General features: G+C 41.9%; 1 protein-coding gene across 2 annotated transcripts; it reads left to right on the top strand.

Moving 5' to 3' along the window:
- The first annotated feature begins 2,473 nt into the window (after nt 1-2,473).
- mrps22 (mitochondrial ribosomal protein S22) lies at nt 2,474-26,944 on the top strand. 2 transcript variants are annotated; one of them, XM_068042106.1, is made up of 8 exons: nt 2,474-2,613; nt 9,458-9,621; nt 10,416-10,580; nt 14,241-14,384; nt 18,689-18,772; nt 19,353-19,498; nt 25,261-25,369; nt 26,223-26,944. In XM_068042106.1, exons 1-8 carry the CDS (start codon nt 2,481-2,483, stop codon nt 26,340-26,342), a joined length of 1,065 nt encoding a protein of 354 aa, XP_067898207.1. In that variant the 5' UTR covers nt 2,474-2,480; the 3' UTR covers nt 26,343-26,944. The 2 variants fall into 2 exon arrangements, with proteins under 2 accessions (XP_067898207.1, XP_067898208.1); XM_068042107.1 differs by lacking the exon at nt 2,474-2,613 and adding an exon at nt 6,721-6,997.
- The last annotated feature ends 180 nt before the right edge of the window (nt 26,945-27,124 follow it).

Genomic DNA, 27,124 nt, shown 5'->3' with positions numbered 1-27,124 from the left:
GAAGATGCGTTTGGCAGTGACGTCACGCTGGAGGTGGCAGAAATGGCGGAGGATGATCCTTTGGATATGGAGGCTGTTGGGGTGGAAAGTGAGGACAAGGGGAACCCTGTCGCGGTTCTGGGAGAGAGGGGAAGGGGTGAGGGTAGAGGTGCAGGAAATGGGCTGGACACGGTCGAGGGCCCTGTCAACCACAGTGGGGTGGAATCCTCGGTTGAGGAAAAAGGAAGACATATCGGAAGCGCTGTCATGGAAGGTAGCATCATCAGAGCAGATGTGTCGGAGACAAAGAAACTGACAGAATGGAATGGAGTCCTTACAGCAGGCAGGGTGTGAAGAAGTGTAGTCAGGTAGCTGTGGGAGTCGGTGGGCTTATAATGGATATTAGTAGACAGCCTATCACCAGAGATGGAGATAGAGAAGTTGAGGAGGGGAAGGAAAGTATCGGAGATGGACCATGTAAAGGTGAGAGAAGGGTGGAAATTAGAAGCAAAGTTGATAAAGTTTTCCAGTTAGGGGCGGGAGCAGGAAACAGCACCGATACAGTCATCAATGTACCGGAAAAAGATTTGGGGGAGGGGGCCTGAGTAGGACTGGAACAAGGAATGTTCAACATATCCCACAAAAAGACAAGCATATCTAGGACCCATGTGGGTACCCATAGCAACACCTTTTACTTGAAGCAAGTGAGTGCAGTTGAAGGAGAAGTTGTTCAATGTGAGAACAAGTTCAGCCAGGCGAAGGAGGGTGCTGGTGGATGGGGACTGGTTGGACCTCTGTTCAAGGAAGAAGCGGAGAGCCCTCAAACCGTCCTGGTGGGGGATGGGTTCTTGTTTTTATTTCAGATTTCCAGCATCCGCAGTATTTTGCTTTTATCTCCCTTTGATGTTCAATGTCATTACTATCGCTGAATCTCCCACGATCAACATCCTGGGGGTTTCCATTGACCAGAAACTGAACTGGAGCAGCCACATAAACATTGTGGCACAGTGGCGCAGTGGTTAGCACTGCAGCCTCACAGCTCCAGCGACCTGGGTTCAGTTCTGGGTACTGCCTGTGTGGAGTTTGCAAGTTCTCCGTGTCTGCGTGGGTTTCCTCCCACAGCCAAAGACTTGCAGGTTGATAGGTAAATTGACTATTATAAATTGCCCCTAGTATAGGTAGGTGGTAGGGGAATATAGGGACAGGTGGGGATGTGGTAGGAATATGGGATTAGTGTAGGATTAGTATAAATGGATGGTTGATGGTCGGCACAGATTCGGTGGGCTGAAGGGCCTGTTTCAGTGCTGTATCTAAAAAAATAAATAAATAAAAATCAGGTCAGAGGCTAGGAATTCTACAGTAACTCTTGTCTCCCAAATGCCTGTCCACCATCTACAAGGCACAAGTCAGGAGTGCAATGGAATACTCTCTACTTGCCTGGATGGGTACAGCTCCAACAACTCTCAAGAAGCTTGACACCATCCAAGACAAAGCAGCCTGCTTGATTGGTACCCCAACTATAGACATTCACTATCTCCATCACCAATGCACAGTGGCAGCAGTGTGTACCATCTACAAGATGCATTGCAGCAACTCACCAAGGCTCCTTTGATAGCACTTTCCAAACCTGTGACCTCTACCACCTAGAAGGACAAGGGCAGCAGATGCATGGGAACACCACCACCTGCAAGTTCCCCTCCAAGCCACACAGCATGCTGACTTAGAACTATATTGCCATTCTTTCACTGTCACTGGGTCAAAATCCTGGAACTCCCTTCCTAACAGCATTGTGGGTGTACCTACATCCCAAGGACTGCAAGGCAGCTCCCCACCACCTTCTCATGGGCAACAAATGCTGACCTCGCCAGCGACACCCCCATCCCATGAATGTATATTTAAAAAATTGCTCCACCATTGGTGGTGGTACCTTCAGCTGCCTGGGCCCCAAACCCTCAGATTCCCTCCCTGCACTTCTCTGCCTCACTTTCCTCCTATAAGATACTCCTTAAAAATCTAACTGGTTGACCAAGCTTTTGGTCATCTGTCCTAATTTGTGTGTCTGGGTATCAAATTTTGTTTTATCGCACTTCTGTGAAGTACCTTGGGCGTTTTATTACGTCAAAGGTGCTATATAATTATAAGTTGTTGATACTCCAAGTTTTTCAACAATATGTCAGAGTCAGCTCGGTTATCCAATTTTCACCTTTATATTTCTAGGTTTGAGGCATATTCTGCGAAGGAATCAGATTTCAGGAAGAAGTCGCAAACAGAAAGTTTGGAGTATTTTCTGAAGCGATAGTTTATACTTGCATTTTCTAATTTAAATTCCAATTAAAGTTAAAGCGGTGCCACGGCAACTATCATTTCAAACCAGATCTGTGTGACCATCGTTTTTAATTGAACCGTAGTCATAATACACGCTATCTAACTGCGCAAACTCTGCAAAAACTCCATCTCCCAGACTGCTATGTTGCGGCGCTCCTCCCAGCGGAAGGTCAGAAATGAAGATGGCAGCGTTCAGAATAGTACGGTGTGTCATTCAGAGAGCTTGGCTTGTCAGTGCTGAGTTCTCCTGTATGGGTGCAGTTGGGCAGGGTGAGCGCGCCCTCTGCACCCAGAACCCCGGGGATCCAGGTGAGTGGCTGCTTGTTGTTGCATTACGAGCCTGCCCTTAATGCAGCAATGCCTCACATTCTCCTGCGTAAAATTTACTGTATGTCCATTACAAAGCTTGTCACCGTCAAACAAATGTTGGTAAGATTTTTTGTCAGCAATGAGAATGAAATGTGGCAAGCCTGATTTAAAATGCTGTTTATTCAGACTGAGGATCATGAAAGTAGATTTGATATTGAAACCAAAACACTGGGTAAGTTATTTAGGTGAGGCTGTCTGAACATTGGCTGATCTCTTAGCACCGCCTGACCCATGTTTAACTGTTGTCCACATGGAACCCGTCTCCACTTCGGCCTTCCTCCAATTCATCTTGGAGCATGTCCTGTAGGGAATATATTGGCGGTCAACTGGATGTCTGACATGTGGAAACTCACCACATTGTTTAAAAGCCTCCAAAGTGAGCTTGTTCATATAATCTCATGTAGAGTTTGTTTGCCTGATATGGAGGACACATTTCTGCTCCATATTTCTGCAACACCCCCTCCCCGCCCGCCATTGACCTAAGTCCAGGGATGTCGGGTGCAGATTGACGGAGCCAAAAATTAGGGAAGCCTAGTTGATGTAGGGATAATGCTGGCATTTACTAGCTAAACCTGCACAGCTTTGCAGCATAGCTTTTACAAGATTCCCTCTGTCCAACCAGTGCCAGCCTATCTGCAAGCATTGCCTTGCAGAGTTAGCTGGAGCCAAGTGGGAAGAATCCCAGGATCAGTCACTGGCCAGTTCCTCCAGGTTTGGTTGGTCAAGCATCTACAGTGAAAAACTGTGAACCTGTCCAACTAGCTAGAATTATCACTTTAGCCATCGGCCATGAAACGGGCAGTTAGCATATTGGCCACTCATTTTACACCCTGTCTGATTTTAATTTCATATGATACATAGCATGAGACATCCATTTGAGGCATTTTTGGGTGGATGACCGGCATAAGAAGTTCCTTGTGAGTGGTATGATGTGTAGCACAACTTGTGTAAATGCATTACCACCATCCTCATGACCATTGCATAATAAAACCACTATAACCCACTGAACAAGGATTCAACCAATTGAAGCTACTTGTCTCTCTGCAACCCAACTACAGTAGATATTTTGTCAGTGAAGGGGGGGAGGTCATTCTGCAGTGAATGGCAATGCACCGATCCAGTATCCCCCATTATTGTTTATTTCAAGTTATGAACATGATAGAGATGCAGAATTGACTTTCAAAATGTAAATGTAACTTTTTTAATGCAGTGCCCCTGCCTCTATGTGGCTTCCTTCATTCATTAATATAATACCAAATACAGATATGGAAAAATGATTCTAACATCTGATGTTTCTATGGAGTTTAGTGTCAGCTGTGGCTCAGTTGGTAGCACTTTCGCTTCTGAGTCAGAAGGTTTTAGGTTCAAGCCAGCTCCAATCCTTGAGTACAAAAATCAAGGCTGGCACTCCAGTGCAGTACCGAGGAAGTGCTGCACTGTCAAAGGTGCCATCTTTCAGATGAAAAATTAAACTGCAGTCCCATCTGTCCTCTCAGGTGGAAGTAAAAGATCCTGTGGTGCTATTGCAAAGAAGAGCAGGGGCGTTATCTCTGAGGTCCTGGCCAATATTTATTCCTCAATCAACATCATAAAGACAGATTATCTGGTTATTATCACATTGCTGTTCATGGGATCTTGCTGTGTTCTAACTGGCTTTCAAGTTTCCTACATTCTAACAGTAACTACACTTCAAGAAGTACTTTATTGGCTTTGGTACATTCAGCGATCATGAAACTTGCTATATAAATGCAAGTCTTTTTCTTTGTGTAGAAACTACTTCATTTTAAATACAGGCCACAGGTGCCAAAGTTAGAAAAAGGTGCTAACAAAATTAAAGCTATATGTTTTCTGGACTTTGAAAGTGGTCAGGTGGATCAAGCCTGTATTGCATGGGCCCAGCTAGCTGGTGTTGTACATATGCTGAGAGTTGAAAGGGATTCTGAGCAGTGTAGAAAGGAGTGAGCCAGAGTGATGGAATTCAAATAAGGAGAAATACAAGAGCTGCAGATATTGAAAAATCGAAAGAAAAGTGAAATAACTCCACTCTTAAACTCGGGCTGCTTCTAGTTCATACACCAGCATGCTGACTAACCTGTTGTATTAATTTACTCTTTCATGCACTGTGCTATTAACATATACAAGATTTAGTATCTTCACAAAATACATCTGTCAAACATTTGATGGATTAAGTTAAAAGTAAGTGCAGTGGCAGCTTGTGTATGGGCAATAAAGTTATGAATGTTAATTTAATAGATCTTTTTTTTTCCCTGAGCACACAGCTGACAACACAAAGAAAACTACTTCGTCAATTTAATTTTATATTTTTCCCCCAAGTTCTTGCATGCTTTTACTGTTGTCACTGCATTAAAAACCCCTGTAAATATATGTAACTATTTTCAGAAGTAAACTGTTGCATTTCAGGGTAAATGTCCATCATTTGCAATATTTATCCCATTAGAGAGTACTTGCTGTTTGATATTCCTTCCCTTTTCAATCCTCTTTTATCCCTGTATCCTCTCCCAATCACTCTGTTTCTCTGATTCGTGCCTTCTGCGTATGCTACCTTCACTTCACCCACCCTCAGGCTACCTCAGTCCTATTTTGTAACTCCCTCCCTAAACCTTTCTGCATCTCCATCAGTCTCCATCTTTAGAAATCACCCCAAAACATATTGCTTTGACCATGTTTTTGGTTCCTTCTCTAATCTATCCATTCTTGGATTGGTGTCCATTTCCTTATGGCTCTTTATGGCACACCTTTCCATGAAAGGTGCCAGCGAATGAAAGCGGGTGATCATTATCTTGGGCTGCAGTTACTGAATTGCAGTCAGACAGCCAATAGACTCTTGTTAGAATGCAGACTGACCATAATCTGACTGGCACAGAGGTACTGTGACCTGCTCTACTCACAACTAATTTTTAACATTGGTGAGTGGATTGGAGTATCCACTTTGCTGCATCATTATAAAGATTATATGTGATGTTTTAAACATAAGCCAATTAGTGCTGTCAAACAAAGCTATTTTTATATTTTGTTTAAAGACTACAATAAATGAAGAAATATGTTGTAATGGCACGTCTTTTAACTTTGTAATATTGGTATCTGATTTGGGCACAGCTAGGATCTCTACAGCCTGATGTATCTAGAGCTATTACTCATGATTTCTTTGTACTTAGCCCCAGCCTTTATATTTAGAAAGTTGTAGCTGCAGTTGATTCCAATTCCAGAATGTATCTGAATGCCATTGTTCTAACTGATAAGGTTTTTGATTAAAACTGGCTAAATTTCAGAAAACTTTAAAACATTTCATCCATAAATGGGTAGTGGAGATAATATTTGTTATCAAACAAATAAATAAACATGGTTCTAAGTATTTCTTGTATCGCTGTGGCTATAGTTTGTCCTGCCAAGCCATATAAACTGTGATATCCAGTAGGACTTGTGCATCAAAGTGCTGAAATGTGGATTCCAATCCATGCCATAAAATTTACAGTGCAGAGCAAGATGTCACGCTTATGGGGAGTGCAATGATGGAAATACAAATATAAACTGCAGAGTTATATAAAAAAAAATTAAAAGACTGGTACACTTGCTTTCAACAAGATGGAGGATAAAGTCACATGACATCCACCTTCTCCTGCACTGAAATAAACATTTATGTCTGCTAGAACCAAAACTCGTTAACCCCGCCTACAATGAAATTGTAAACAGCTCATCACACATGGATGTGAGTTGTCCACAAAACGAGCTAAAACAAAGGCACTCGAGATACCATGTCTCCAGTTACAATCACTTCATCTTATCAAAATGAGCTGCAATCAGATGCAATTGTATAACCCCTCAGGAACCAAAACCTAAGCCACATGGGTGAAACTAACAATTAATTTTACCTCTAAAGGCAACCTTTTCGCAGAACAAAGGAGAACATCAAGACATCAGCCAGGAATCTCCAGCACAGATAGAACATCGAAAGCCATCTTCAATTCTAGCACAAGGCTGAGAGAGAGAGATCAATTCCAGCTAGGACAGTAGAACCCTGCTGAGATGAGTTTGCAACTAACTGCAGCAGAGAAATGAGAGTGACTTTTAAATAACTCCTCCACCTGTGAAAATTGAACTAAGAAATACCAGCACTGTCATCAAACTGAAGTGTTGACTGCCAGAAGACTTCAGCGTCCCAGCAAATGCAAGACAACCAGCAAGCAGGCCTACAACTTTAAAAACATACCTTCCAAGAGGATCCCACAGGTTTTTCCTGAAAAACAGCAGACCTTTACACCTTGAACTCTTCACGCCTTTTACCTATCTTCTCTTGAGAGTGCATGTGAGTGTGAATGTGTGCTTGGGTGGTGGTGCGATCATTTCGGGGGATTATTGTTCAAACCTACAAAAAACCTGTCACTGTCTGTTTATTTGGCAAACAAAGCACAGGGGCTGAAACTGCAGTAACAAAAACACTATCTGTGGTCAGTTGGGAAGTTTCAAGTGGACACCAGCCACACCATTTCCCACCTGCCCATAACAGAGACTATTCAGTCCTTCATGACAATGTGGACTCTTTGTTTTCTCAGGATTTGAGTATCAGCAAGGCTGCATTAATTGCCTATGCCTAATTGCTTTGAGAAAGTAGTGTTGGGTCCTTCTGCTCATCTTTTCTAGTGTTCATATGCAATTTAACCCAGCAATGATTAAGGATGATATATGCCCAAGTCAGAATGATGTGTGTCTTGGAGGGGAATGTGGAGGTGACCGTGTTCCTATGATCCTGCTTCTTTTGTCCTTCTTGGCGATCCAGGCTGCAGGGCTGGGAGTTGTTGCAGGATAGCTGTAAATTGTAATTACAAAGTACCACTAGTGAACAGGGTGGATATTGCGTGCACTGGGAGGGATGAAAATCAAATGGACTCCCTTGTCCTGGATGGCATCAGTTTCTTGAATGTAGTTGTGGCTGCAATCATCCAGGCCAACGATGAATATTATAATAATTTGTATTTATATATCACCTTTTAGTGTGGTAAAATGTTCCATAGTGCTTTACAGGAACATTATCTAGCAAAATTTGACCTCAAACTGCATAAGGAGCTTTTAGAGTAGATGAGCAAAAGTTTCGTCAGAGGTTTTAAAGGACACTCTTAAAAGAGGAAAGAGAGGTAAGGAGACAAAAACAAAAAGTGCTGGAAATACTTATCAGTCTTTCTGCCCAAACTGTTTGTATAAATTCAAAAAGCTCAGGTTGCCCAGCAGGTTAGTCATGTGACTAGCTGGTTTGACCATATCCGTTTGTGTATTCGGCCAACTTAACAGTCAACCTGGAATGCGAGCTCCCCCACCTTCAACGTCTGGTGATCAGAAGTCCATTGTGGGTTGAATGTGTCAGGGAATGGCTGCTTTGTCCTTCCAAACACTGTCTGTTAATATGCAAATATCTTTCCAGCCAAGATCTGGCAATTTTTTTAAAGCAAATCCCTTCTTTACTTCAACAACAGTTTGAAATTTAATGTCCATGTGGCAAAATTAATTTGCCTCATGCTTGGCAGGTGGGGGCCTGCATGACAATAAGAATGGAACTAACAAGTGCAGTCCCACCCAGCTGGATGGGCGTTGGAGGAGATGGTGTGGTCAAATGTGTCAAAGGCTGCGGACCATTTGAGAAGGATAAGGAAGGGTATTTTACCATTGTCTCAGTCACATACATTGCCATTTGTGACTTTGACCAGAGCTGTTTAGGTATAGTGGCATGGGTGGAAATCTGATTGGAGGAATTCTGATGTGGAGGTCTGGAAAGATTGGCAAGGATGTGGGAGATGACGGCCAGTTTTCAGTGTTGAGCTTTTGGCTTTTTTTTTGGAAAATAAAAAAATTGGATGATGGAGGGAGGAAATACTTAAAAGTTGCAGTGATTTAAGTTCCAGTTACAATTCTACTCCCTGCCAATGCAAACTATTTCAGGTTCACATTGATCTGAAAAGTGGCAGTATTGGGACCTGGTTGTTAGAATCAGACAGTTGAGCACAGTAAAGCAAGTTGTTTGAGACGTGGCTGCCTAAGTCACGGAGAACTTGCAAACTCCGCACAGGCAGTACCCAGAATTGAATTCGGGTCCCTGGAGCTGTGAGGCTGCGGTGCTAACCACTGTGCCACCCAATGGAAAGGCTTGCTATGTTTTGCTAAGCATTAACCATGTAGCAAGAAACTGGAGTCACATGTAGGTATATTTAGGTAGGGGATGGCAGGTTCCCTTTCCTGATGGATGTTAGTAAACCAGTTGGGTTTTTATGATAAAAGCAAAATACTGCGGATGCTGGAATTCTGAAATAAAAACAAGAAATGCTGGAACCACTCAGCAGGTCTGGCAGCATCTGTGAAAAGAGAAGCAGAGTTAACGTTTCGGGTCAGTGACCCTTCTTCGGAACTTCGGTTTTTGTGATATTCTGGCAGCATCCATAGTGATATTTTCATTCAGCAATCTATATAACATTGTGTGTAGTAACTGAATCCTGATTAGCATGTACCAAAATTTGCCAAGAAACTGTATGCTTTGATCATGTACTGTAGAAACTGTATATTAATGGGGGCAAATTGCGCATTAATAGTGTGTATGGGTCCGAATTTCTTTATCTAGATGACATGGTGTCTTGCATGAGGAATTTACAGGGTCTTTGCAACATTCTGTTGGGGTTTGATAGAGTACTGTATGTAAGTAAATCTTACTCTGACTTTACTCTGATCTAATGAAGAGTATACAGAACATTTTCCTTTCTCTCTCTTTCCCCTTGTTTGACAGACACACAAGCAGCTGGTATCAGAAAATCCCAGTTTATGGATGACGATGTCCAGAGTATCCTTACCAGAATAACAGGCCTGGATCTTGAAAAGGTCTTCAAACCTGTTAAACGGCGACTGAAGCCACCTACATACAAACTAATGACAAACGAGCAGCTTGAGGAGGTACATTTATTGTTAGTTTCTAATTGTGTTCTTTGATTTGCTGTTCAATAAATGACCAAGTAAAAACACATGCTGTTTTGACAACTGAAGTATTTGTGAGGAGAAACTGAGTTAATCCTTGTCAATTTGGATAGTCATTGCCCAGTTATTTTGGACATAATAGAAAACTCTTCTGCGAGCGAAATGATAGATATTTGTTGCATAATTTTATTCTTGCTGGTTTATTACTTTTTGCTTTATTTAGTACTTGTCAGACTCAGTAATCAAATATCTGAACCTTGTGGGACAGCTGTATTGGAAAGCACAGTTGAGATTGACTAGCAGCATGCAGGGTAGACTTATAGCTGCAGGCTGAGATTCTTCCCACTCCCACAGGCTAATGCAATGTCCAACCCAGTATGGTGAACCTAGCTGGTCAACCATTGGGCGGCTTACTCTGCAATAGTAAGCAGCGTGTTTTCATCTGCTTAGCTTCCTGCAGTACCCCTGCACACTGTTGGGGTATCTGAGCCATGGCTGATCTCAAACTGTATTTAGGCTCTTAGGATTAAGTAAATGGATTATGTCTTTGGGGAGTGTGTGCGCACTCGATATCAACGAAGCAGAAAACTTATCTGATTAAATTTCTCAGTAGCTTGATTTGGAGAAACTTAAGTCTGGTGGTGGGATTCCAGGCATCTGATTGACAAAATAGCTTGCAAGCCACATTCACCAATTTCACATGATGGCACGGATTTGGTAATGACTTGTGATTGGGGTAACATGATTGAAGTAAGCGTGATTTGTTTTTCCAGGCTCGACGTAAAGCAGTGGAAGAGGCTAATGCTTATCTCCGAATGCCACCAGTTTTGAACGAAAGGGAACTAATTAACGATGTACTAGCAGAAGATAAAATTCTTGAAGGTTTGGAAACGGCTAAATATGTATTCACAGATATAACGTTTGACATTCCACACAGAGTGAGTACTATTCTAGGGTCTGAATAGGCTCAACACTTATTATTATTTGCTAGGATATGTAACCCTGTCTCCTTTTTTTAAATTTAGTAAGTCTGTGATATTACAACAGGATTTTGTAAACATGAATGCAATTCAAGTTAATGACAAAATTGGGACAGAGGTGCTTATACAAACATCCATTTCCAAATATAAACTGATGTATGTGTCCTGTCTGTGTACCACTTACCATTAGTTTTAACCATAAATTGTTTTTCCATTCTTGAATAAGTACAATCCTATTTAACGTATTGCAGATCTCAGTTTCTTGACATGACTGTTTCCACTGGAAACAATGTAGATCGGGGAAAAATGAGGTAGCTTGTTGGGCCTTTGTCTGTCTCTGGAGATTAATTCAGAATTCAGACAGTGGGGAAATCACTTTCTGCTCGTGCTGTGCTGGTGAGGGAAGGGAAGAGATAGTTTGTGCTGATTGATCCTCCAGAAATAGGTCCCGGATTGGTAGCTATTAGCAAGAGTTATGCCAGTGTGCTCTCCGGTGTCAGGCACTTGAGACTTACGGTGGTCCTGGTGTTTTCACAGACTACTGTCCAGCAGGGCATGAGAAAGTATGAGGAGGAGGGTACCCTTCCTGCCACAACACCTCCAGTATTCATCTCATACAGAAGAAGTTTTCTTTTATTCATTCATGGATTGCGGGCATCACTGGCTAGGCCAGCATTTATTGCCCATCCCTAATTGCCTTTGAGAAGGTGGTGGTGAGCTGCCTTCTTGAGCGGCTGCAGTCCTTGGGATGTAGATACATCGAGAGTGCTATTAGGAAGGGAGATCCAGGACTTTAACCCAGTGACAGTGAAGGATAGTGTGTGACTTAGAGGGGATCTTACAGGTGGTGGTGGTGTTCCCAAGCACCTGTTGCCCTTGTAGATGTCGTAGAGACAACAGGTTCAGAAGGTACTGTCAAAGGAGCCTTGGTTAGTTGCTGCAGTGCATCTTATTGGTACACACTGCCGCCACAGTGCATCAGTGGTGAAGGGAGTGAATGTTTGTAGACGGAGTGCCAATCAAGCGGGCTACTTTGTCCTGGATGGAGTCAAGGTTCTTGAGTGTTGTTGGAGTCGCAGCCATCCAGGCAAGTGGAGAGTATTCCATTACACTCCTGTCTTGTGCCGAGTAGATGGTGGACAGGCATTGAGGAGATAGGAGGTGCGTTACTCGCCACAGAGTTCACAGCCTCTGACCTGCCCTTGTAGCCACAGTATTTGTGTGGCAGCTCCAGTTCAGCTGTTTCAGTACAGTTACAACACTGACATCCACTAGAAAATGTGGAAAATTGCCCAGGTATGTCCTGTACACAAAAAGCAGGACATGTCTGACCCAGCCAATTCCATCAGTCTACTCTCAATCATCAGTAAAGCTATGGAAGATGTCATCGACAGTGCTATCGAGCAGCACTTGCTTAGCAATAACCTGTTCAGTGACGCTCAGTTTGGGTTCCGCCAGGGCCACTCGGCTCCAGAACTCATTACAGTGTTGGTTCAAACATGGACAAAAGAGCTGAACTCGAGGTAGGTGAGAGTGACTGTCTTTGATATCAAGGCAGCATTTGACCGAGTATGGCATCAAGGAGCCCTAGCAAAACTGGAGTCAATGGGCGGCACAGTGGCGCAGTGGTTAGCACCGCAGCCTCACAGCTCCAGCGACCCGGGTTCAATTCTGGGTGCTGCCTGTGTGAAGTTTGCAAGTTCTCCCTGTGTCTGCGTGGGTTTTCTCCGGGTGCTCCGGTTTCCTCCCACAAGCCAAAAGACTTGCAGGTTGATAGGTAAATTGGCCATTATAAATTGCCCCTAGTATAGGTAGGTGGTAGGGAAATACAGGGACAGGTGGGGATGTGGTAGGAATATGGGATTAGTGTAGGATTAGTATAAATGGGTGGTTGATGGTCGGCACAGACTCGGTGGGCCGAAGGTCCTGTTTCAGTGCTGTATCTCTAAACATAAACAATGGAAATGTGGGGGAAAACTGCTGATTTGAGTCGTACCTAGCACAAAGGAAGATGGTTGTGGTTGTTGAAGGGCAATCGTCTGAGCTCCAGGACATCACTGCAGGAGTTCCTCAGGGTAGTGTCCTAGGCCCAACCATCTTCAGCTGCTTCATCAATGACCTTCCTTAAATCATAAGGTCAGAAGTGGGGATGTTCGCTGATGATTGCACAATGTTCAGCACCATTCGCAACGACTCAGATACTGAAACAGCCCATGTAGAAATGTAGTAAGACCTGGACAATATCCAGGCTTGGGTGATAAATGGCAAGTCGCATTCACGCCACAAAAGTGCCAGGCATTGACCATCTCCAACAAGAGAGAATCTAACCATCTCCCCTTGACATTCAATAGCATTACGATCGCTGAATCCCCCACTATCAACATCCTGAGGGTTACCATTGACCAGAAACTGAACTGCACCAGCCACATAAATACTATGGCTACAATAGCAAATCAGAGGCTAGGAATCCTGTGGCGAGTAACTCACCTCCTTACTCCCCAAAGCCTGTCCACCATCTACAAGGCACAAGTCAGGAGTGTGATGGAATACTCTCCACTTGCCTGGATGGGTGCAGCTCCAACAACACTCTAGAAGCTCGACACCATCCAGGACAAAACAACCTGCTTGATTGACACCCCATCTACAAACATTCACTCCCTCCATCACCGACACACAGTGGCAGCAGTGTGTACCATCTACAAGATGCAATGCACCAAGGCTCCTTAGACGGCTTCCAAACCCGCGACCTCTATCACCTAGAAGGACAAGGGCAGCAGATGCGTGGGAACACCACCACCTGCAAGTTCCCATCCAAGCCACACACCATCCGGTCTTGGAAATATACCGCCATTCCTTCACTATCTCTGGGTCAAAATCCTGGAACTCCCTTCCTAACAACACTGTTTGCACATCTGGCTGAAGATGGAAGCAAATGCTTCAGCCTTGTCTTTTGCACTAAAACACAGAGATCATTTGGCCTAGCCGGTCTGCATCAGCATTTACCCTCTAGTTGAGCAAATAGTTCTAATCACATTTACTTGCCCTGTTCACACATTCCTTCATCCATCTATCCAATTTAATCTTAAATGTTGACACAGTATCTGGTTAACCACTACACCTGGAAGTGAATTCCACAGTCTTAGCTGTGTCAAAGTATAAATTATATAAAAGCAGAAGATATGACTTAAATTGGGATCTGAATGACATTTGCACACCCTAGCCCAATTATCCCCTCACTCTCTGACCCACTTTCACCTGAAGACTACACTTGGTCTTTGTTCCAGATGTAACACTGCAGGAGATTAACTAGTAATATATTAAAAGTCTTGAAGATGGAATGTCAGGTATGGAAACAAACAATGCAAAAATCAGATAACAGATGAATATTCTATTTAATATTTTTACATTTGTTCCTGACAGGCGATCAGCTGATGATTATAGTTGTTGATTATACACAGTGGATACTTGAAAAGAAATTAATTTCATTTCCCTGCTCTAAGATCCCTTGCTTGAGGAGCACGAAAGAAAAATACAATTAAAGTATAGCATTATTGGTTCAATGCCTTTTTATTCTTGTCTGATTTTTAGAAGAAATTTTCCACTTGTTCTTTTTCCAAGGAACGATTTATTGTGGTACGAGAACCTAATGGGGTGTTGCGGAAAGCAACCTGGGAAGAACGGGATAGGATGATCCAGGTTTACTTCCCTCGCGATGGTCGAAGGATCACTCCACCACCAATTTTTAAGAACGAAAATCTTTTGGTAAAGTATTTTTGTCTTTATTGCAACTCAGTAAAGCTGTAATGTTCTATATCTTAAGCAATTGGAGCAAGTGTTTCGCTTTCTTTGGTTTAAATATGTTAACTGAATTAAAACGGGGTGTGCTTACCCACCAGTTCTGGTTGTGCTTGTTTCACCACAACCGGCAGGCACATTTGCATGTTTAGCATACACTACAACTGTTTGGATTTTATGAGCTGGAGAATTTACCTCTGAACTTTACAAATCAGTTCCTTGTTAATTTTTCCTACTTTTTTGAATGAAATTGTGATGATCTGGTATTAGTTATTAAATACTTCTAAACAATTTGGAATAAATAATTTAGCCTATTCACTTCTCTATGTAACAAACAAATATGGGTATAGTAATGTAGTGGTTGTGTTAATGGATTGTTAGTCCAGGCAGTGTTGAGTTCAGATCCCAAAACGGCAGTTTGAGAAGTTCAATTTAAAAGTAATGGAAATAAAAAGCTGTTATTGGTGAAAGTGACCAGAAAGCTGTCGGATTGTCCAACTGGTTCACCAATGCCTTTTAGGGAAGGAAGCTGTTTTCCTTACCTGGCCTGGCCTGCATGTGACTCCTGTCTCTCACCAACATTGTTGCCACTTAACTGCCTCTGAAGCAGCCATATTACTCATTGACCCTGCACAGTCATTTATGCTACGTAGCAGCGATTCAAGAAGTCCTGCCACCACCTTCTTAGGGCAACTAGGCATAGGCAATAAATGCTGGAAATTAATAAAATAAAAAAGAACTAATGCACAAATGATATCATGAATCATCAGGGGTTTCCTTTTTCTGAAGCTCATCTAATTGGCTCTTTACGATCAAAGTGGCTATTGCTGTCGGCCTCCTGCAGTGTTACAATTTGTCTGAGAAAGAAAACTCTTTCTTTTCAGAATTCGGGGCTGAAGTGTATTCCTGTAGTGTCGGTGTCAAGTTTCAGAAATGGAACTTTTCGATAGCTTATTACATTAACTAACTCTGTATATGGATTAATTATTAGCTCTGAAAGTACGAAATGGTGGCAAACTAAACAAATATCAAGCCACATTTACTTCTCAAATTGTGAATTTCTGAGGCAGTTCTCTTTAGTATTTAAAGACACTACACATGAGAAAGGTAATGATTAAATACAGCAGGTGTGCCCAGGTTTTGGATGTGCTGTCATTTTTGGTCTTTTGCCAACACGGTAGCAGTGCACACAAAGAACTTCAGACAACAGACTGCTGCCTGTCTAGATGTGCCTGGCCTATATATGCTTTGTTCTCCTTGTTATACAGAGACTAGTAGATTACATGGAAATACAGTCTTATGTACAATGCCTGCATATCATCATTTCCATACAAAGATTATCTGATGTTTAGCCAAATGTCTGACCTCTAGATCTGAAGATGGAATAGCATCTCCTAAACAATACACCAGTTATCCTTTCAATCACTAAGATACTGAATTAATTTGAAAAATGGCCTGAATTTTTCAGGGTAAATGAGTAATATGATGGTTCAGAGCTCTCTTCTGAGTGTCTGTGTTCCGAGATGCTGGTACTTTGAGTGTATCAGAGAGGGCCATCAACAGCTGTAGCTGTGAGCGAGACCGATATCTTTTTACAACAAAGATACCAGAGTGCCAGCAAGAATTCTGACAAAAGTAGTAAATACGTGGATCATAATAAAGAGTTAAAACTCACTGTTCTATTCATCCTTAAAAATCACTTTTCTCATTGTTTTATTTATCAAAGATGAAAATGAGGTCTACTGTTCATTTTGTTTGTCAAATCAAGTTGTAACAGATTATATCATATGCTAATACAATGTTTTTTTATTCTTTCATGGGATTAGAGTGTCGCTGGCGAGGCCAGCATTTGTTGCCCATCCCTAATTGCCCTTGAGATGGTGGTAAGGAGATGCCTCTTGAACTGCTGCAGTCCATCTGGCAGAGGTACACCCACAGTGCTGTTAGGAAGGGAGTTCCAGGTTTTTTACCTGGCGACAGTGAAGGAATGACCATGTAAATCCAAATCAGGATGGTGTGTGGCTTGGAGGGGAAGTTGCAGATGGTGGAGTTCCCATGCATTTGCTGTCCTTGTCCTTCTAGGTGGTAGAGGTTGCGGGTTTGGAAGGTGCTGTTGAAGGAGGTTTGGTGAGTTGCTGCAGTGCATCTTGTAGATAGTACACACTGCTGTCACTCTGCATCGGTAGCGGAGGGAGCCGACTGCTTTATCTTGGATGGTGTCGAGCGTTTTGAGTGTTGTTGGAGCTGCACTCATCCAGGCAAGTGGAGTATTCCATCACACTCCTGACTTATTCCTATTCCACTGGGGCGACACAGTGGCGCAGTGGTTAGCACGCAGCCTCACAGCTCCAACGACCCGGGTTCAGTTCTGGGTACTGCCTGTGCGGAGTTTGCAAGTTCTCCCTGTGACCGTGTGGGTTTCCGCCGGGTGCTCCAGTTTCCTCCCACAGCCAAAGACTTGCAGGTTGATAGGTAAATTGGCCATTATAAATTTCCCTTAGTGTAGGTAGGTGGTAGGAGAATGGTGGGGATGTGGTAGGGAATATGGGATTAATGTAGGATTAGTATAAATGGGTGGTTGTTGGTCGGCACAGAATCAGTGGGCCGAAGGGCCTGTTTCAGTGCTGTATCTCTTAAAAAAAAAGATGGTGGACAGGCTTTGGGGAGTCGGAAGGGGAGTTACTCACTGCAAATTCCCAGTCTGTGACCTGTTGTGTGTGGCACTCCTAGTTATTTTAAGTGACAGCCTAATTAAGTGAGCATTCAGCATGTCATGTTTGGGGAAAGTTCAATTCAATGGCACTTCAACCCATAAAAACCAAGCATTCAAGGCAAGCTGCATGAAGTCCTAATTTAAAGGGGAAAAATGAAAAATTATTTGTTTAACATCTTAAATCTATTTTTCCTTAAATAGTATTTATTATAATGTCTTTTTCTCGTCCATCAAACCCATATGTGCTTTTCCCATTTCTTGTTGGATCTCATCAGCATGTCTCTTTGTCCTTTTCTCAACTCCCAGAAAAAACAAAAAGACCTTGAACCAATTCAGGAATCATCTTTTAAAATTCCTCTTTGACTTCCCCTTCCCCGCCCCCCCCCCCCCCCCACCACCACCACCACCACCACCAAAATAATCTGTCAAGTTCGAGGCTCCAAAACTTCCCATATGCTGTGATAGCATTTTTGAAATATGACCTAGTATTTTTTTTTGTTGCAGAAAATATTTAGCATCAATTTATTTTGCAACTTTTAGGTCCATGAATATTTTTCAACAAATATTCCATGTCATTTTCCTGGGATAAGCCATCATGCCAATATTTATGTAATGAAAAGCAGCTGACTCATTGTTCCCAATATCACAGAGAAGCTGTGCTGAAACTCTTTCCAAGTCTGGCAGAATAAAAAGATCCTTAAAGACAACAGCAGCTGTATCCCTCACGCTACTTTTGTTTGCACCACAGGACACAAATGGAAGCTACATTAAATTTAGTACCCTTTGGCAAATTACTGTTACCTGGCTGCTGGCCTGCCTTTTTTAAAAATGTTTTAAGTGGTACAAGCTGAAAGAAGGAATAAAAGGGAGATCCGCTGGCACGACAGCTGAATTGCCAAATCCACTGGGATACCACAACCTGCACCTTCCTGGTTGTAAAAATAGGCATCAGCAAAGAGCCAGTTAGAGCTTTGCTATCTGCTGAAAACAGCCTTTGAGAAGGATGAAATAATCATTGAAAATATTTACAGCCCTTTTGTAGAGTAACACATCTTTTGTCCTAATATACAGTCACATCCCTTTAGATTTAATAGCATCCCTTTTAAAAGCTCACATCGATAAGTTAAAATGAGCCAGGAGCTTGCTGAAATTATTAATGTGAGGCTGACACTGGAAGTTTCTGAAACAAACTGATGCAAAACATGCTGCACTCTCCATTTACCTGGTGGTCCAAACTCAAATTAATCCCACTGGTTATGGAAATGAGTCTGGGGCTATATTGCTAAAATTTTCATCTCCACATAAATCCTACATGGTGAAACTATCTATAAGCATCATTGCGCAAATAAAAATGCACACATCCAACAGCATCTGGAAAGATGCGTTCTTGCCGTCACACTGTTACATTTATCCTCTTGCAGTTTGATCATTTACATTGGGATTCTGCTCAGTGTTGACTCCAAGCTGGTCACTTTCTTTCTGAATTACCAATATTAATGTTTGATTCGACTGCCCTGTTGTATTTTTGTTTTAATGCGATCAGTGTTGCCCATTTCAGGTTGTTTTTGCTCAAGATCGCTATGAAGATGTTCTTGATCTCTGTCTTATCCAATTTGAGCCAAATTCTGCTGATTACATCAGGGTGAGTACACCTCAAGTCAAACTAAATGATGGTCAGTGAAATGCATACTGAATGACTGCAAGTCAAAAGCATTTCAAATTGATAAGTGCATCATAGCTTCATGACAAACAATGCATGGCTTTGAAAATTAGTGTGTCATTCATCTCCGTGTAAAAGTCTCTACTCGATATTCTATTTTATATCCCAGTTTAGTGCTTGAACATTTAAACTCAATGAGGCTGAGTCACAGATTTGATTACTGACCTCCCAAAATCAGCTGTGCTGCTGTGAGGAGGGAATAACTGACGCTGTACACCTCACCACTGTGAGGGAGTGCATGTGTGTAGCCCCCTCAGGCTGCTCTCATTTACCTGTAGTGACTACTGGACACTTCTGAGCAGACCACCTGCTCAGCTACAGTTACTTTGTACTGGAGAGGGAGAGTAAATTCATTCTACAGGAGATATAGTTACAAGGTATGACCTTGACATTGTTTCACTATAAACTCCTTTACCTTTGCAGACATTTTAGCCAATTTGCTTCTATAGATTAAGAACCTGATTGCTTTGAAAAACAAATTGACTTTCAAAACCTTTATCAGGTCCACAACCAAACATACGAAGATATTGATAAACATGGCAAGTACAATCTTTTGTGTTCAACGAGACACTTTGGCGGGTTGGTGTGGTACCTGGTCAAGAGGAGGAAGATTGATGGTTTACTAATAGATATGATTCAAAGAGACCTGTAAGTACAAATTTAAATACAATTACATTTTCTATCACCAGACTTATCAAAATTTATATAGTATGCTTATAAATTAACTATGGCTTTATTTTTTTTTTTAAATGGCCACAATTTGGTACAAGTATTCAAACTGTAATTCTAGAATCACGTGCATTCCAAAAGCCCCAACAATCTGGTGCAAAAAGCCTTGATAACTTGAGTTCTATATTTTTGTTTCTTGGATTATTCTGTTTGAATTTTATAGACTTGGAGATTTGGATAAGGCGGCTTTGGGTACTTTTGCCTCTTAATGGATGAATTCAGTGTAAACATGAATAGAACATTGATTTCAACTTTATATGTGGCACACAAGTCTCCATGGTATGCATCTTACAGCCCATAAAGAATCCAGGATATGCCTGATGTAGTGGGTAAAGAGTACTATTTTTATTATTTATTTTAATTTTATTTAGAGATACAGCACTGAAACAGGCCCTTTGGCCCACCGAGTCTGTGCCGACCATCAACCACCCATTTATACTAATCCTACATTAATCCCATATTCCGACCACATCCCCACCTTCCCTCAATTCCCCTACCACTTCTCTATACTAGGGGCAATTTATAATGGCCAATTTACCTATCAACCTGCAAGTCTTTGGCTGTGGGAGGAAACCGGAGCACCCGGCGAAAACCCACGCAGACACAGGGAGAACTTGCAAACTCCGCACAGGCAATACCCAGAATCGAACCCGGGTCGCTGGAGCTGTGAGGCTGCGGTGCTAACCACTGCGCCGCCCTACTAGTGCAATACTAAACCATGCAAAACAGAAGGTGAAAGCTGTGATTCCTGTTTTCTGCCGAGTTAGCTGGTCTCTGCCAAGGGAGCAATGTTAGATCATTAATGGGCTACTATATGGCCGATGAAGGCAAGAAATGTGTTTCCCATTACCATTCCCTTTGCAGAGTTTAGTTGACATTGCAACATCCCATAAACACTGGCAAAGAAATGATGTGAGGTGTATCATAACTCAGAAAAGAGTTTTTAAATGCTATTGCTAGAACATCACAAGGACTATGTGTTACACAAAATTCACAAGAAATCGAGGGACTGGAAGTGCCAGATGAAATGGGTGAATTGCTATTCCCTCATAGCATGCATCACCTCAGTGGCTTAATCAGGTGCAGTCCAATGGGTAGAAAGTTAATTAACTCAACATTTATCTTTTCCCACTACTAGGAAGTTATGGGTAATTTGGGTAAAACACAGTTAAAGTCTTCATCTTACCACCCACAGACATGAGCTTTAGAACGGTATTATCAGACCCTCAAAATAATGATCAGGGCATACTGTCGTGAATATTCCCATGATTGGGATAAAGGGCTAGAATTTCTTTTTGTTTGCCACTAGAGATTCACCTAATGAATCTACAGGTTTTAGTCCTTTTGAATTAGTTTACAGACATGAGTTAAGAGGTCCTCTAAAACTAATTAGAGAAAGGTTTTTAGAACAGAGGGATGAATCTTCTGTGTTAGATTATGTATCTGTGTTGCGGGAACGGTTCAGAAGAGTTTGCAAAGTGGCTCAGGAACACCTTAAAGCTTCCCAAACGACAATGAAGAAATGGGCAGACAAGCATGCTAGGACCCAAACATTTCAACCAGTGGGTGAGGTGTTAGTATTACTACCTTTACAGGGTTCAGTTGCTGAAAGCATGGTTCAGTGGTCCATGTAAAGTGGTCGAGAATTGGTAAAGTAAATTATTTGATACCGCAGATCGCCATAAATAGAATCAGCTGTGTCATATCAGTATGTTAAAACAATATTATCGCCGGGAGGAGAATAAGCAAGTACAGGTATGTCGGGTAGTAAGGACAGTGAAGGATGAAAAGGATAGTGAGGATGAGGCAGAAGGAGGCCTAGACAATTCACAAAGTGAACTACCGGTTAGCTAATACAGAATTGTTAGGGAGATTAGTCACAATGCTTTTATATTTAGATGCAGAACAACGAGAAGATCTAACAAGGCTACTCATAGCATTCAAAAGAGTCTGTAGGGATAAGCCAGGATGTACAACCTTAGCCACACATGATGTGGATGTAGGGGAATCCTTTCCTATAAAACAACATCCTTACCTTTTTTAATCCAGAGAAACAGGCCCAGGTAAAAGCAGAAATCCAATACGTGCTGGAAAACCACCTAATAGAACCCAGTCAAAGCAGCTTTGAGGTGCAGAGGGATCTGGGTGTCCTAGTGCATGAATCACAAAATGTTAGTATGCAGATATAGCACGCAATTAGGGAAGCTAATAGAATGTTATCGTTTATCGCGAGGGGAATTGAATACAAAAGTAGGGAGGTTAATGCTTCAGCTTTCCAGGGGATTGGTGAGTACTATGTACAGTACTGGTCTCCTTATTTAAGGACGGATGTAAATGCGTTGGAGGCTAGATGAATACCTGGAATGGGCGGGCTGTCTTATGAGGAAAGGTTGGACAGGCTAGCCTTGTATCTGCTGGAATTTAGAAGAGTAAGAGGCAACCTGATTGAAACATATAAGATCCTGAGGGATCTTGACAGGGTGGATGTGGAAAGAATGTTTCCCCTTGTGGGAGAATCGAGAACTAGGGGGTGACTGTTTAAAAATAAGGGGTCGCCCATTTAAGACAGAGATGAGGAGAATTTTTTTTCTCTGAGGGTCGTGAGTCTTCCTCAAAAGGCAGTGGAAGCAGAGTCTTTGAATATTTTTAAGGCAGTGGTAGATAGATTCTTGATGAGCAAGGGGGTGGAAGGTTACCGTGGAAATGTGGAGTAATTAGTTCAGCCATGAACTTATTGAATTAGAAGCAGGCTCGAAGGGCTGAGTGGCCTACTCCTCCTAATTCGTATGTTCATCAGTGGTATTAGTGCCTAAACCTGACTATTCAACTAAACTGAGAATAGACTACAGAAAAGCTAATGCAGTAACAAACGCAGACTCCTACTCAATTCCTCGCTTGGGATACTGGCAGGTTCTTTTAACACACCGAGCTAAAGAAATATTGGCTTTTGTCACACTGGACGGTCTTTTCCAGTGCTGAGTGATGCCATTCAGACTAAAAATTGCCCCAGCAACCTTTCAGAGACTAATGAACCAAGTGGTAGCCAGTGTTCCTAACTGTGATTTACCTTGAAGTGCTGGTATACAGTGACACTTGGAAGGACCACTTGGAACAACTAGAAGCTCTGTTTAGAAAATTACAATTGGCTGATTTAGTTATAAACCTTGCCAAAAGTGAATTTGCGAAAACAAGAGTGACCTACCTCAGGCATATAGTAGGGCAAGGACAAGTATTGGTGGAGTTCCCTAAATCATTAGGTTTTTGGGGATGTGTGGTTTCTACTGAAAGTTTGTACCAAATTTCAGTAACATAACTGCCCACTGACAGATTTACTACAGAAAAAGAGCACCAAGGTAGTGTGGTCAGGGGAGTGCCGAGCATCTTTTGAGAGGCTGAAAGCCATTTTTGTTTAATAAACTAGTGTTGGCTGCTCCAAATTTCACCTAAGCCCTTCAAGCTAGCATTGATGCGAGTAACCTGGGGGTCGTGCAGTCCTGTTAGACGATAAATCAAGTATAGAAAGACCAGTGGGATACTTTTCCAAAAAACTAAATCGACACCAAAAATTATGTTTAACAGTGGAAAAAGAAACCCTAGGACTATTATTGGCTCTTAAGCATTTTGAAGTCTATGACTGCCATGACTACAGAGAGACAGTGGTGTATAGTGATCATAACCCCCTAGCCTTTGTGGAAAAATTCAAAAACCAGAATGCCAGACTATTCTGATGGAGTTTACTATTACAATCTTATCACTTAAAAGATTATCCATATTGCGGGCAAAAATGTTATTGCAGATGCTTTAATCGAGAATCTAACTTTGTTTTGAGTTATCTGAATGACGAGAGTACAGAGCAGGTGGACTCCCGGCCCGCTGATTGGCCAGCAGTTCCTTTAGGTGGGACTTCCTACCTCAAGTGGTGGAAGTCCCGCCTCACTTCAAATGAAGCCCGGGGACCTGCAAAATACGGGTCGGGTCCCCAGGCGAGGGGGAAGCCGGCTCCCGGCTGCCTACCATAAAATTCTGGCCAATGATTTTAAAGCAACAGCACCACCTGCTGGGAGGAACATACTACTTAAATAATTAATTGCGAAATGGAATTGCACCAATATATTGGCCTGGATTTTGCGCTTAATGGCAAACTGATGCTCACTGTTCATTATGCTTAAAACAACCCAGAGACTTTTTGTAGGTTTTTGCATGGCAACTTCCAATCATCGGCTGTCAGGTATATCCCCGGCCTCCTTATCTCGAGAGACAATGGGTAAGCGCCTGGAGGTGGTCAGTGGTGTGTGGAGCAGCGCCTGGAGTGGCTATAAAGGCCAATTCTGGAGTGACCGGCTCTTCCACAGGTGCTGCAGAAAAATTTGTTTGTCGGGGCTGTTACAGTTGGCTCTCCCCTTGCGCCTCTTTCTTTTTTCCTGCCAACTACTAAGTCTCTTCTTCGACTCGCCACACTTCAGCCCTGCCTGTATGAAAAGGATAAGCAACTGCTTGGGCTGAATTTTATGAGCGTGCTGCAAATTGCAGCAAATCACTTTGATCTCGGCAGTTCTGTTCGCGTGCAGCAGCCGCAGCTCAGCCCTGTGATATTTTGCACGGGGCCCATTTAAACGGAGGGGCCGGAACAGCTGCCCCCTGTACATCATCGGGGGTGGCGGCTCGGTCCCTGGCAACAGCGCCGGCACCATTTTTAAAGGCCTTCAAGCCCTGCAGTAAAATTTGAAATTTGCTTTTTTAAAAAAAAACTAAAAAGCTGGAATCCCGTCTTCCCCGATGTTTGTTGTTGGGCCTATCCCACCCAAAATAAATTACCAAACCCCCCGAACCTTGTTACCTTTGCCCTTCAACCACTTTCCACCATCCCCTCAGCCAATGGAATAAGTTTCCTCCATTTTTCCCACCGCCGGCCGGAAGATTGGTGTGGGATGGCCACCCGTGCCAGGTAAGTTAATTAACACGTATTTGCATAAGGTTTATTCGGTAAATGAAGGCCCCGTCAAGTGGCAGGACCTCTCCCAGAAAAACCTTCCAGGCTCCCTCCGTCACGGATACATACAGAAAGCAAAATAGTGATAGATGAGACAAAGTAATTTTTTTATATTTCCAAAAATACATAAAATCTGATGGAATAAGACTCCACATTTGTAAAAGTAAAGGCTAGATAGGTTGTTTAATAGAAACTAAGAATTACTCACAGCATTAAAAATACACTTACACTTTAATGAATTAGCCCTAACCTTTCCTGGCATGATCAGCAGGTAAGTACTGCAACATCATGCTCGTCACGTTTTAATGCTGAATCTCTTGGTGATGTACTGGTGAAGCAAAGCTTGTGGAGGAGCAGGGCAAATCGGACAGGAACTTCCTGATTTCTAACTTTAATAGAGCATGTGCAGTCGCTGGAAGTTGCCATCAGCTTTACTGAATAACGGTGAATGCGGATAGCCTCAATTATTCCTAGAGCAAAATCCAGGTCATTCAAGAATTTTTATCACTTCTTTGAGGTTGGGAGGGGGATAAGAAACAAAATAATTTACTAGTAATTTATTTGAGTTTGGATCTATAAAGTAAAATTGCTGCAGTTCTTCCAAACTTGATACATTTGGTTTGTGATTGAGAATATTGGACAGTTTGTTTTATGGTTAGCATTTTAAAACACAATTTATAATTTTTTGCAGAATGGATGATGCCCTAAGTGTGCTTCAGCTATATCACAAGCTGCACCCAGATTGTCAATCATCAAAGGAAGCAAGCCAACAGCAAGCCCAGGGTATTGACCTAATTAAGGTACAATTTACATATTTTTCTTTGAGTGCATACATGACTTTCAAATTTTTCCTGCATATAATCATCAAATTCTGGCATTTTGAGTGGCAATTTAAGTTCTGCTTTTGGAAATTTAGAACAGGCAGATCACTCCTAGATCTGACCGATGGAATGAAAGATCTCTCTCCTGGCTAGGGATTATAAGGCCTATATTTTAAAAAAACATTTTAAGGATGTCCACAAGGATCTGGGAAATGTAATGACATTACTGTTGCAGGAGGTAATGTATTTGGGGTTGGTTTTAAGCCACATTAATAGGGTTGTAGAAAGGGAATATTAATCTTCATTTATCAGTTGCTAGATTGGACCTAGAAACAGTAAAATCTATAAGTTCAACCATTTCTTGGAATTAATTCAAAACAGGCAGCTGACCCAATTCCTGGGATGCCTAATTATTGCAGATTACATAAGTTATTTGTGGAGGTTGAAGTAACCAGGGAAAGTAGCAAAAAACTGATAAATTACCTTTTGAAAATTCTAAGCACAACACTGATTTGGAATTCACAACTTTTAAATTGCAAGATAATTGCAGCAATAATTTATTGAAAAACAGGTTAATGGTACTTCATACAACTTGTTCAATGGACAAAAACTCAGCTATTGAAGCTTGGAAAAAAGTGTTTTAACCAGAGATTTCAGTGTTGCATTTTTGTTTTGTGATTAAACCAGACTTTCATCATATTGTCAATTGGATTTTCATAAAACAAACATTACAGCAAAATCTCTAACTTGACCTTTTATAGGTACACATCTATCAAAGGAAGATTGCACTTTGTTTAATATTATGGCTTAATTTAACTCTTTATTTTTCTAGATATTTTCCCGTACCGATTCCAAAAAGGGAGGCTATATTGAATTAGCTTTGCAAGTTTATCACGAAGCACGCAACAGCTCTGCGAATCAAGCTTTACATAAGAACGAAGAACAAAATTAGTCAGTCCGTCCAATCCAGCTGTTCTGAATTTGGCTTGTGTAAGAACTTGAGATGGTAGAATCAAAACTTTACTATAATTTCACTTGTTTTTGGGGGGAAAATTTACTGGAAGTGTTTCCAAACATTTTCTTCATGGAGTATTGAAATAAAATTCTTGGTGTCCTATTGGTGTTCATAAAAAAAATTAACTTTGAATATGAGCGGGTGGGGGTAGACAACATCATGCCATCTTTGGACTTCTACCACAATGTTAAGGTGCAGTGTTACAGCACAGTTCCATGAATGACTACCCAAGTGACTTTTGTTGATCTTCTGTCAGTGAGCTGTTTGACTGTCATCCTCTCCACAAATGTACAATATCTTTTAAACCTAATGGTAAGAAAAGTTCAAATGTCTAGCCGAATGGATTCTGGGGAGAGTTGGCAATAGAGCAATCTAGGCCCATGTATTTGGTATCTGAATCTATTATGTATGATTTATCTATGCCAATAAATTACAAGGTAACGAACTTGCGTATATGGCCTATGCACTGTGAAGGGGCTGGCACAGGTCCCAGTTCCATTTTTAATTATGTAAAGTTGAAGATTGAAACTCTATTTGGATTGCCTCCATTTGGAAACAAATACTGAGGTTACTGAAATGCAAGTTCAAAATGTTTACTTTGAAAGGTCCTTAGTTTAATGAAAGAAACATAAAAAATAGGAGTAGGCCCTACGAGCCTGCTGCGCCATTTATTATGATCATGGCTGATCATCCAACTCTGTAACCTGTTCCCGCTTTCA

Source organism: Heterodontus francisci, chromosome 11 (genome assembly GCF_036365525.1).
Source record: "Heterodontus francisci isolate sHetFra1 chromosome 11, sHetFra1.hap1, whole genome shotgun sequence".
Lineage (NCBI taxonomy): Eukaryota > Metazoa > Chordata > Chondrichthyes > Heterodontiformes > Heterodontidae > Heterodontus > Heterodontus francisci.
Note: the sequence above shows the minus strand (reverse complement) of the source record. Positions and strands in the feature narration are given on the sequence as shown.

Bases quoted from the DNA above. Each gene is read 5' to 3' on its own strand.
- mrps22 (XM_068042106.1), top strand. From the start codon at position 2,481: ATGAAGATGGCAGCGTTCAGAATAGTACGGTGTGTCATTCAGAGAGCT. The intron at 9,622-10,415 runs GTACATTTATTG...TTGTTTTTCCAG, and splicing joins CAAACGAGCAGCTTGAGGAG to GCTCGACGTAAAGCAGTGGA. The intron at 25,370-26,222 runs GTACAATTTACA...TTATTTTTCTAG, and splicing joins AGGGTATTGACCTAATTAAG to ATATTTTCCCGTACCGATTC.